Below are 11,918 nucleotides of genomic sequence, written 5' to 3'. Positions count from 1 at the left end.
GTTGTGAGAGGAAAATACTGTTTGGTGGCTGATAAGCCGGCTGAATAAGCTGAAGCGAACAGGCCCTAAGTCTATAAGCACAGGTAGATTTGAATAAGAAGACGGTAATTGGGGATGCGACGAGGCCGCGGCGGCGGCAATGGGCGATGTATGGGACGGCATCCCTGCCGACGTCCTCATGGAGATCATGCTGCGCGTCCCGCCGTGCCCGCGACGGCGGCTCCGCCTCGTTTGCCGCTACTGGCGCGGCGTCATCGACGAGCGCGCGCCGGAGACGAGAGCCCGCGCCGAGGTCCTCGCCTTCTTCGGCGAGCGCCGCGGCGGCTCCCGCGCCGTCGTCTTTGACGTCCCGCCGGGAGGGAAGAACAGCAACGGCGGTAGCGGCAGAGAGCTGGATCTGGAGGGCAGCGGCGCGGACGCTGCCGGCGTGCGCATGATCGGCACGGGCAACGGCCTGATCTGCGTGCAGCGCGAGACCGGCGGCATCGCCGTGCTCAACGCGGCCGTCCGGGAGATGCTGGACGTCCTCCCGCCGCACTCGTGGTCCAGCCCGTACGCGTCCACGTACACCTTCGCGTACCACCCGGCGACGGGCCGGTACAAGGTCGTCCACCTCGCGTGCGACCTGCGGTCCGGGGAGCTCGCCGCGGTTCACGTGTTCACGCTGGGGGATGACGTGGCGTGGCGGGAGGTGCCGGCCCCGGCCGGGTCCGGCTGCCGCCTCCGCTTCGGCCTCATCAACGTCGACGCCGTCACCACTACGGGAAACCTCGAATTTGTCGAGTATAATTACTTCGTCGAGTGTATTATTGCGGGCACTCGGCGAAGGACCGGTTTGCCGAGTGCAATACCAAAAACACTCGGCAAACATAATACACTCGGCAAGAAGACCCGGTGTTTGCCGAGTGCCTCCCGTCTGGCACTCGGCAAACCCGCCGTTACCCCGACGCCGTCAGCGCGTATTTCGCCGAGTACATCTTTTCGTCGAGTGTTTTTTAGCCGTCGGCAAAATGTTTGCCGAGTGCGCGAGTTTTGACACTCGGCAAACTAGTCTTTGCCGACACAAAATTTGCCGTGTGCTCTTTGCCGAGTGTTACACTCGGCAAAGCCTTTTGCCGAGTGTTTTTAGGCTTTCGCCGAGTGCCTCTGGCACTCGGCAAAGCTTCTGTTTCCCGTAGTGCACGTACTGGGTCACCAGGGACGCCCAGCGGATCATGGTGTTCGACCTCGGGGACGAGAGCTTCGCGCTCCTCGAGTGGCCGCCGTTGCCGGTGCTCCTCTGGATGATGGACGGCGACCACACGTGCCGCCTGACCGAGGTGCGCGGGCGGCTGGGCCTCGTCGTGTGCCGCCCCCACCACGAGCTCAACAAGGCCAAGACCGAGGTATATTGCCGGATCCAGTTCGTTTGCCATTCTCGTTGCTGGATCGATCATTGAGCTGCAAGTGTCTCCACATGCATGTAGGTGTGAGTGCTGGAGGGTGGAATAGAGGAGGAGCGGGCATGGGTCAAGAGCTTCAGCGTGCTGGCGCAGGGGAAGACGAGGCTCCAGGAGATCGCGCTGCCGTACGTCGCTCACGGCAAGCACGTCCTGACCACCTGCTGGCAACGGCGGAGCGGATGGCCGTGGGTGACCTTGAGCGCGCACAGGGTGCGGCGCGGCGCGGGTCGGCGCTCCGAGCTTGGAGACGAGGCTCGGCGCGTATGACACCTCGAGCCTCCGGACCTTCGCCTACGTCGAGGCCATCGAGCCTCTGCTCCTTCACGGTGACAATTTTCCGACCACTGTGTGAACTAGGAAACGGAGTTCTAGTGTTCAAAACAGATGCCGCGTTTGCGTGCGTTAAGAGTAGGGGGGTCAGGGCAGGGTACCATAAAGTTTGCTCTAAGGTGGCTCCTCTATCGCCAGCTCCGTGCCACAGTGCCAGGGAAGAACGAAGAAAAAAAAAATGGTGGTTTCACCGTCTGCAGGTCAGTGCCAGGGGAGAACGAAGAAAAAAAAAGGTGGTTTCACCGTCTGCGGCTCATTTTTTCATGTACGAAGCGGCTCCGCGCTACATTACTCCTATAGGTTAAATCTGACGAAGTCAGGGAGCTTTTCTGCTGCTGGTTTTTCCTTGAAAAGCCAACACGCCAACACTAGTTCTTAGAAGACGTGTTTAGATTTCTGAGCTCAAAAAGCTAGCTCATAAAACTAAACTAAGGGTATGTTTGGTTGAGCTGTGACTTTTGAAAAAGTAGCTGTGAGTTGTGGGCTAGGAAAAGCTGTTGTTGTAGGTTGTGGACTGTGAGAAAGCTGAAAGCCGTTTGGTGAAACAGTCGTGGCTTTTTGGAAACACTTACGAGCGGATCCCACGTATCATTCATAGTCCCTTTCACTGACATATGGGCCCTACAATCATTGACACGTTTTTTTTCCTTTTCTCTCTTCTTTTCCTCTGTCTTCCCTCTCGTGTGGAGGGGCAGCGGCGCGGCCGGCCGGCGAGGAAGGGCAGCAGCATGGCCGGACGACACGGAGGGGCATGGCAGGACGGCGCGGAGGGGCGCGTGCCAGGTGGTGTGGGAGGGGAGGGGCGCGGCCGGGCTTCCCATTCTTCTTGCAATGGAGGTGGCCCCATTCCTCTTCTCCATCCTCCTCCTGCCATTACCGGCAATTCGTCACCCACGGCATATCTCTGGTCGATTCGCCGCATCCATGGCTTCCCCTCGACGACCGCAGCTCCGCCACCACTCGCCCGCCACTCTCCCTTGCCGTGCCGAGCTCCCGACAACCGCCTCCGCCCACCTCTGCCGTCGACCCGAGCTTGTCTCCAGCCCCGATTCACCGTCGTGGGTAGGCCTTCGGCTGATTCCTCGCACCCTCGGCTTCCCAACGAGCTCCCACACCCATTCCACCCCTCACTGGCCTCTCTTGTCCGCTGTGCAGGGCCGAAGGAGATGAGGGAGGAGCCGGGCTGCTGCGCCTCGTACGGGAGGACCGGAGGAGGAGAGAGGGGGATGGAGAGGGCCGCCACCGGCCGGTCAGCGCGTCTGAAGCCCCGTGCGCCGCCGGAGTGGGGAGCGTGAGCCACCGGAAAGGGAGCGAGCTCTGCCGGAGGGAACGAGCGAGAGAGAGTTGACGGGGAAGAATAGAAACAAAGGAGTACGTGACTTACGAGTGGCAGGTGGGTAATTTTCCTGAAGGGTTGGAAGCCTCAGCCGGTGGAAGCACCCTGCGAGCTGCTGTGAAAACTACACTAGGAGAAAGCACCTGCTTTCGTGAAAGCTGCTGGTGGTTCTACCCCTTTGGTTAGCCTTTTGACTTTTCTTAGTAGCAAAAGCACTTTGGAAGCCCAACCAAAGGGATCCTAAGCTTTCCAGCTTTTTATATAAACTTAGCTTTTCTAGGTTTCCACCTTTTTAGAAGCTACACGGAAAGATTTGTTTGTCTGATTTTTCACGCTAAGAAGCTGCTGGGGCACAAACCGGAGCCTGACATTCGCATACGTCCAGACTAGGGAACCTGATGATCACGTATACCAGAGAAATGATCAATTTTATGTAAAAAAGGGTCTTACTACATTCTTGCTGTAATGGTGTGTAACAACACATCGTCTGGTTTAGCACACTTTTTAAAGGTACATCCTTACGTTTGTCTATGGATCTTTTTGGAGGTGGATAAGCAAGATGGATGAATGCAAAGTGGACCACGAACAAGCCTAGCCCAAAGAAATTAGCTACTCGTTTGGGCTCCCTGGTCTCTTGGGTCCCTTAGTCTGTCCAACTTCACATGAATTATTTATTAAGCTCTGCATGTGTAATAATCAGCTCTACAAGTTCCTAGAAGAGTGATAAAGTCAACTTCTTATTTTGCAGTGTCTAGCAAAAAATCAAAATTTAGCCAAGTCATGAAGACCTGCTCTAGAAAATACCTTTTATTTGACACTATTTATTTTATATTTTTCTTTTGTCTCTTCTTTTCTTTTGCTAACTCAAAAGACGTTGAAATTGCTTTTGTATTTTTCTTTTGTCCTACATTTTACTTGCTAATAACATGGTAGGTTTTGAAATTCTGGCTTTTGATTTTTCTTAGGCTCATGTTGATAAATATCACCTAAGTGACTACCAAGTTATCGTCCAAAATCTCCTTACTAATAAATCAGAGATAATTGGTCCAAGCCATCATCATCCTGCAATTCCATTAACTTTACTGTTATTCAGAGGTGAGGTGGCTAACCTAGTTATTAGTTGCTAGAATTTAATTATTTTAGTGGCTTTTCTAACTTTATCTCCATTAATACCTATAAAGACATCTAAGTTAGAACACTGCTACATAATATCTTATCACCACCGGCCCCAAACCTATATCACTGCTGATTTTGGGTTGGCGGTGATGGAAATGGGCATCACCGTCGAACCAGCAGTGATGCCCGTTCAAAAAACCAAGAAAAAATAAAAACCTGCACCCCCACCAGTCGCTGGCCGCCTCTGCTCGCCACCGCTGCGGCCCCGCTGGATCCGGCCGGCCAGCCGCCGCAAAACCAGAGAGAGAGAGCGCGCTGTAGATCCCTCATTATCTGCGGACTTGAAGGAAAAAAAACAGTTGCATAGGCGAACGCCGGCGAAGCCTCAACGGCCGCAATAGTGGACGATGGTTGGGGCGGTGTTCCTGCCGACGCCTTCGTGGCAATCCTGCTGCGGATCCCGCCAGCACCCTGGCGGCGCCTCCGTCTCGTTTGCCGGCACTGGCGCGACACCATCGACGAGCGCACGCCTGAGCCGCGAACCGGCGCCAAGGTCCTCGTCTTCTCCATGGGGTGGGTGGGGAACCTCTCGCGCGCTCACGTCCTGGACGAGCTGACGCGGGGAGGACGCGGGAGGGAGCTGGACCTGTGGCACGACGCCGACACGCGGATGATCGGCACGTGCAACGGCCTTCTCTGCTGCTTCCGGCGGAATCGCGAGGACCTCGCCGTGACCAACCCGGTCACCGGCGAGACGATCGCCGTCGATCTGCCGCCGACGTGGTGGTATTGCCGGGCCCAGCCCACGTCGTACAGCTTCGGGTACCACCCGGCGACGGGGCAGTACAAGATCGTGCACGTTCCGTGCGTCGAGTCCGATGAGATCGGCGCGGTGCTCGTGTTCACGCTGGGGGGCGGAGGCTGCTCGTGGGGGTGGCGGGACGCGCCTGCCCCGGCCGGATCTAGCTGCCACCTCCGCTTCGGCATCGTCACCATCGACGGCGTCTCGTACTGGGTCACGAGGGACGCCGAGCGGATCATGTCTCTCGATCTCGGGGACGAGCGCGTCGCCGTCGTCAAGTCGCCGTCAATGCCGGTGCCGCTGCCGATGGTGATATACCCATGCCACCTCACGAACGTCCGCGGGCGCGTGGGCTTTGCCATGTGCCGGCCCGACAACGAGTTTGGTAGGTCCAAGACCGAGGTACGTGCGCACACTCTCACGGATTTACGAACTGATCGACGTGCTCCAAGATCGTCTAGTTCTTTCTCCGACCTTCTTTTCTTGTTCGATGTTAGTTTGAGCAGCATGCATCCGTTGTGCTTGCAGGTGTGGGTGCTGGAGGGTGGACAAGAGGAGGAGCGGGCGTGGGCCAAGTGTTACACCCTGCTGGCGCACGGGGTGTATTCACGCCAGGAGATCGCGCTGCCGCACGTCGCGCACGGCGAGCACGTCCTGACCACCTGCGAGCCCTGGGGTGGGAAGGGAGGCCTGCGCCTCACCTTGAACGCGCACTGCCCGCGCAACGAGAGGAAGATGCGGCCGTGCGCCATGGTGCGGGTCGGAGCCCCGAGGCCGGAGACGGTGGTTGGCATGTACGATTGCTACAGCCTCGAGACCAGGGGAGCCCGTGCTCGTGTACGCTGACCAAGTGGCCACGGTGTGAATTAGGAACGGAACTCTACTCTTCATTCTTCAAGGCACATGGCATGTTATCTTCAATAATATTGACTTTAATGTCATGATATTGATTTTGTACACTGTTGTCATACCATCGGTGGTGTTGGAAGGAAGTTTTTTTCTTACTCGTGGCCATCCAGCCTCTCGCAAAATGGAAGATACTAACCTGCTATCGACTACCAGAGGATTAAATAAATGGTACAAGAGGACTAGGATGTATATAGGTTACCCTACATATATGAATGACAACTTCAGACAAGTGTAAGAGATGTTTGGTAAATGCGCCCAGCAGTCGCTTAAAGACCTTTTGCGCCAACATTCCTTAGAAGAATCACGAACATTTGTTCCCGTGTACGAGTTTGAGTCGTTGTTCCTAGTATCAGTTCTACACTTGTGGCAGGAGCATGTGATGTGCCTCGAAATGAAGAACTGATGCATCGTCACCGTCAAACCGTTTTTTAACTATAATGATATGCTTAGTAACTAGACATAGTTAGTGACTATAACCTACAACCGACACTGAATTTCGCTTCTGCATAGCTAAGCAGCACATATGATCGGCTGCACAATTTGAGCACGTATTTGTGAAAAAATTGGCTGCCGCGGCCGGCGGGAAAGAGGTGGCCGGCAGGGAGGGAGAAGGGGAGAGCAGTGCCGGAGGGGAGGGAGGAGAGAGGGGCGGCGGCAAAGAGCAGCGGGCCGCCGCGCCCGTGCCGAGAGGCCGTCGCACCGGAGAAGGAGGGGGAGAGCGCGCCCCTACCGATTGAAATAGGGGCCGCCGTCTGCCTCTTCACCGGCCGCCGCGACCTCGTGCCGTCGTCATCGCCGTCGTACTCCCGTCGCCGGGTCGACGTCCTCGAGCTCCCACCGCGGGCGAATCTGGAGGCTGCCCGCGCTGGGCCGCCGGCCGGGAGGAGGGGAGTGGGGAGAGAGGGGCGGCGGAGAGCAGCGGGCGGGGAGGGCGATGGGGAGGGAGGAGGCCGGGCTGCCGCGCCGGAGGGAGGAGGAGGCCGGGCCGCCACGCCGGAGGGGAGGGAGGAGAGGGGGGCGGCGGAGAGCGGGTCGGGGAGGGAGGAAGGAGACGGTTGGTTTGCCGATGTGGATAGAGGCGGGGCGGCGGCATAGAGCTACGTTGGTCTGATCTCTATATAAATCGGCTCTGACAGGTGGGCCATGCTTATTTAGAGATGAGTTTAAAGGCGGTGCGGTGCGGATAGCCTAACAGCCGTATGAGACATGTTGAAATTACTCTGAAATTAAGAAACCTGAGAGAGGAGACCTTCTTCTTCCTCAAGTTATCCTCCATATCTTGATCTCAATCTGTCGTGCTCACGCCTCGGCGTTCGTTGTTGGTCACGGGTATTACAGTTTACGGGTCATCCAGAAAAGATAAAATACTAACAGCCGCCGCCGCCGCCGCGGCGACGAGCGACGGCTGGGACGGCATCCCTGCCGACGTCTTCGTGGACATCCTGCGGCGTATCCCGCCGTGCCCCCGGTGGCGTCTCCGCCTCGTTTGTCGGCACTGGCGCGATGTCATCGACGAGCGCGCGCCCGAGCCACGAGCCAACGTAACAAAGGTCCTGGCCTTCATCAGAGAGAGCGGCTGCTGCCGCGCCTTTGTCTTCGACGACTTAACGACAGGGCGCAGCAGGAGATGGACCTGGAGGACAGCGGCGTGAACTCCCGCGACGCTGCGAACTTCACCAGCGTGAGCATGGTTGGCACGTGCAACGGCCTGCTCTGCCTCCGGCGGGAGCGCGGGGACATCGCCGTGACCAACCCGGCTATCGGGTAGACCATCGCCGTCGATCTGCCGCCGACACGGTATCGCCGGAACGAGCCCACGTACAGCTTCGGGTACCACCCGGCGACGGGGCAGTACAAGATCGTGCACGTCCTGTGCTCCGAGCAGGACTCCAACCTCGACGCCGTGCTTGTGTTCACGCTGGGGGACGGGTCCTGGCAGTGGCGGGAGGTGCCGGCCCCGGTCGGGTCCAGCACTCCAGCTGCCTCCTCCGGGCCTCGTCAGCATCCATGGCGTCACGTACTGGGCCACGAAGGACGGTAAGGGTATCATGTCCTTTGACCTCAAGGATGAGCAACTCGCGCCCGTCGAGGTGCCGCCACTGCCGGCACCGGGCCGATGGAGTGGTGGCGGCCATCATGCCAACTGACGGACGTGGGCGGGAGGCTGGGCCTCGTCGTCGGCAACATAACCGACGAGTTCAGAGGAGCAAGACCAAGGTGTGGGTGCTAGAGGATGGGAGCGAGGTGGAGTGGACGTGGGTCAAAAGGTACACCGTGCTGGCACACCGAGCGTACCGACGCCAGCAGATCCCGCTGCCGCATGTTGCCCATGGCGAGCATGTCCTGACCACCGGCGAGCCCTGGGAGAGGAGTATTAGTTTGCGGCAAACTCTGGAAGCGCACCGGCCGCGGCAAGAGAGGAAGATGAGGCCGTGCGGGATGGTTCGGGTCGGCGCTCCGCGGCCGGAGACTACGGTCGGCGTGTACGCGCTGGAAGAACCTTCGCACTCGCACATTCGCCCACGTCGAGACCAGGGAGCCTCAGCTCGTGTACGGTGACAAATCATAGAGAATCAGAGATACCAAGCTCCTCCTACGAGAGCCGCTTTTTTTTAGCTCTGGCTTCTTCATATAAAACAGCTCCAACTCCTCTAGTGCTTTAAGGGTGGAGCCATTTTTTACCAAATCGTTTGGTAGGGCTTCGGCTGGAGTCGCAGGAGAAGCCGGAGCTGGAGCCCTCTGCCAAACTGGCCTAAATGGGAGGAAGAATTCAATTTTGATGACAGTTTGTGGCTTAGGGCTTGAGGGGGTCTAAAATAGTTCACGTGATATCTTTCTAAGTAATGTGGTGGAGAGAGAACACTATTAAGATAGATGATTAGTGACACACTACTCAGGTTCTACAATGATATTGCAATCTACTATATGCGAGCCTACTACTCCCTTCGTTCCAAATTGTAGGTTGTTTTGGCTTTTCTAAATTCATAAATATTATTATGCATCTTGATAGTGTGTATGTCTAGATGCATAAGAGCAATTCAAGTTCTTCCCCAAAACTATGTATTGGGGGCTCTTCCAAAAAAAATTTCCTCAAAAAACATATCAACCCACAGTAGATCGCTAATAACTAACCCTCAATATTTCAAAACAGGCCACATCATCATAATTGGGTCCATTAGTTGGGTTGCTCACCTACCCCTCACGCACGCACCACCCCCTTGCGATCTCCAGCGCCGTCGCCAGAAGCTAACGTCGCCCCTGCACACGGAGGAATTTTCAGCCGCCCTTGCCTAGGAAGTAGTCCCTACGATCTTTATGGTTTGAAGCAGTCCCTGCGATCTTTATGGTTTGAAAGTAAGGTCAAGTAGGTAAAATAGTATTACACTATTTCATGGATGCAATCTCTTTATTCTTGTCAATAATGAGGATTTTTTCACCACCCTGCCTAGGAAAAACAGTTCATGCGATCTCCAACTCCAATTGGAAATAGGTACAACGGATTCGCTATGAGTCGACGAAGCCTTTCAATGCAACTGGTACTGGATTTGTCGTCAGATGATGACGATGATGATTTCTTCCTCTCTACTACTCATGTGGCCATGAATGCGGATGAGTCCGATGATGAAACAAAACATTGTGGTTCTATCCTAGGGCAACGAGTACTTCAGCGAGACAGATAGGTAGGGCACCAGAGGTTATATCAAGATTATTTTTCAGATGATCCTACGTATGGACATAGTTATTTCAGACGATGGTACGTAAACAATAGGTTTATTTGGATCTTTTTTTAAAAAAATCATATTATATATGTGTCTAATTACTCTTGACATGCAGGTTTAGAATGAGGCGTACACTGTTTGTACGCATATGGAATGTCGTGGAACAACATGATGAATATTTCGTGCATAAAAGAAACGCTGCTGGTATACTTGGCCTCCTAGTCTGCAAAAGATTACTGCAACATTTTGGATGTTAACTTATGGAGTAACAACTGATGCTACAGATGATTATGTCCGTATTGGTGAGAGTACTGCTATTGAGAGTCTGAGAAGGTTTGTCAATGCTGTTGTGGAGGTTTTTGGAGATGGGTACTTGAGATCACCTAATGAAGATGATACTGCTAGATTACTTGCTATTGGAGAGGGTAGAGGTTTTCCTGGTATGCTTGGGTCGATTGATTGTATGCATTGTAGGTGGAAAAATTATCCTTCGGCATGGCAAGGTATGCACACCGAGCATATGCATGAGCCTACAATTATACTTGAAGTTGTTGCAGATGAAGATATTTGGATTTGGCATGCTTTCTTTGGGATGCCTAGTTCCCACAATGACATCAACGTTTTGCACCGATCTTCTTTAATCGCACGGCTAGCTGGAGGTCAAGCTCCAGAGGTGAACTATACCATTAACAACAACGAATATACAGTGTGTTATTATCTTGCCGATGGCATATATCCCTCATGGACCACATTTGTGAAAACCATACCTGAACTAGAACGTAATAAGAAGAAATATTTTGCAACTGCCCAAGAAGCTTGTAGGAAGGACATGGAACGAGCGTTTGGGGTTCTACAGGCTCATTTCGCTATCGTTAGGGGGCCAGCTTGATTTTGGGATGAAGACACCCTCGGACAAATCATGAGGGCTTGTGTCATTATGCACAATATGATAGTTGAGGATCAGTGCGATGAGGAAGATGATTTAAATTATGATGGGGTGGGAGAAAATGTGAAGATTTCTCATGATGAAACACATGAACTTGAGGAGTTTATTAAAAATTACAAGAATATAAAGGACAAAGATATTCACAGTTAGCTTCAAGATTACCTTATTGAGCACCTGTGGCAACATTATCCAGACCTCTACAAATGATTACCTATAGTTTATATTTATTGTTACTTTGAATAATTTTAGCTATGTTATAAATTTATTTGTAATTGACTCAATGTTATTCTTATGATAACTTCTATTTCTGATACTAACACATAGGTTTTTTCTCAAGATTTTGTGTTCAGTGCTTGTAGTATGACTGAGTGCTTATTCTGGTTACTGCTCAGCATCATTAATTTTTCAGTCTCTTTTTCTACCCTTTTCTGAAAGATCAACAACCTGAACAGTAACCTAAACAACCGAGTGACAATACTTGTGTTTGTGGACTGAGGAATAAAGAAAACTGATTATAGAGCCATTCGATGGAGCACTAGCCTTGCAATTTCCCTAAGATAAATCTCAGAGATCATTTTCTAAAAGTCTGTACCAATGACCATCTGTTTTCTCTACAAGAACAGAGCTCCTATTGCCCTAGATTGCAAAAGAAATAATATGTTCATGAAAAAAATTGATGTAACAGAATACTAAATCAATACACCCCAGCCATATAGTCTGTTGCAGCTACTGCACCAAAGAACACAATCTGTATTTATCGTAAATGAACATAACACAATCTGAACGAAGCATAGCAGCAAGCAAAGGAACCAGTTGTACAGAAAGCAAAGCTGAGAGAACAACACATGTTGAAAGATGTGGGAAGATGAGCTCCTTGGTTTTGCACTACTGAAATTTTGATAACCTGCCAAGCCTCACTACCAGGAGGCAGTCACATCCTATTTCTGCAGAATGCACCTGTAACACAGACGGAATATTTTACCGACAGCAAGCTCAGTCATGACACACTGATCTCCTAAGTAACATAATAAATATTTCATTTTCTTTTGGCAAAGCTATAGTGACACAATATTGTCTTCCAAACACAATTGGCAAAGTCTATATGGAAAAATGGTGATAAAAATAAAAAAGTCTATATGGAAAAAATATGATAGTAATTAAGTACTAGGCATAGATTGTCTGCTCATGATCTGAGCCCGCAAGCACATGTAGTATTTCTTTTGCTCATCTGGCATGGCAGTAAGATCCATGGTTATAATCCTCTCTTCATCCGTCTTACCAATTAGCCTTGTCAATGCATTATCCTCTAGGCCTTCAA

At 52.7% G+C, this 11,918-nt stretch overlaps 2 protein-coding genes across 2 annotated transcripts; both read left to right on the top strand.

Moving 5' to 3' along the window:
- Positions 1–139: 139 nt before the first annotated feature.
- LOC140222186 (putative F-box protein At5g50220) lies at positions 140–1,709 on the top strand. The gene is made up of 3 exons (XM_072292387.1): positions 140–783; positions 1,199–1,385; positions 1,482–1,709. The coding sequence occupies exons 1-3, from the start codon at positions 140–142 to the stop codon at positions 1,707–1,709; spliced, it is 1,059 nt and encodes a 352-aa protein (XP_072148488.1).
- A 2,760-nt stretch (positions 1,710–4,469) lies between these two features.
- On the top strand, positions 4,470–5,993 carry LOC140222108 (uncharacterized). The gene has a single exon (XM_072292307.1). It carries the CDS (start codon positions 4,793–4,795, stop codon positions 5,870–5,872), a length of 1,080 nt encoding a protein of 359 aa, XP_072148408.1. The 5' UTR covers positions 4,470–4,792; the 3' UTR covers positions 5,873–5,993.
- Positions 5,994–11,918: the final 5,925 nt, after the last annotated feature.

Source organism: Setaria viridis, chromosome 3, assembly GCF_005286985.2.
Source record: "Setaria viridis chromosome 3, Setaria_viridis_v4.0, whole genome shotgun sequence".
Classification (NCBI taxonomy): domain Eukaryota; kingdom Viridiplantae; phylum Streptophyta; class Magnoliopsida; order Poales; family Poaceae; genus Setaria; species Setaria viridis.
The sequence above is the reverse complement of the archived record's forward strand: the minus strand, read 5'-3'. Positions and strand labels throughout refer to the sequence as shown.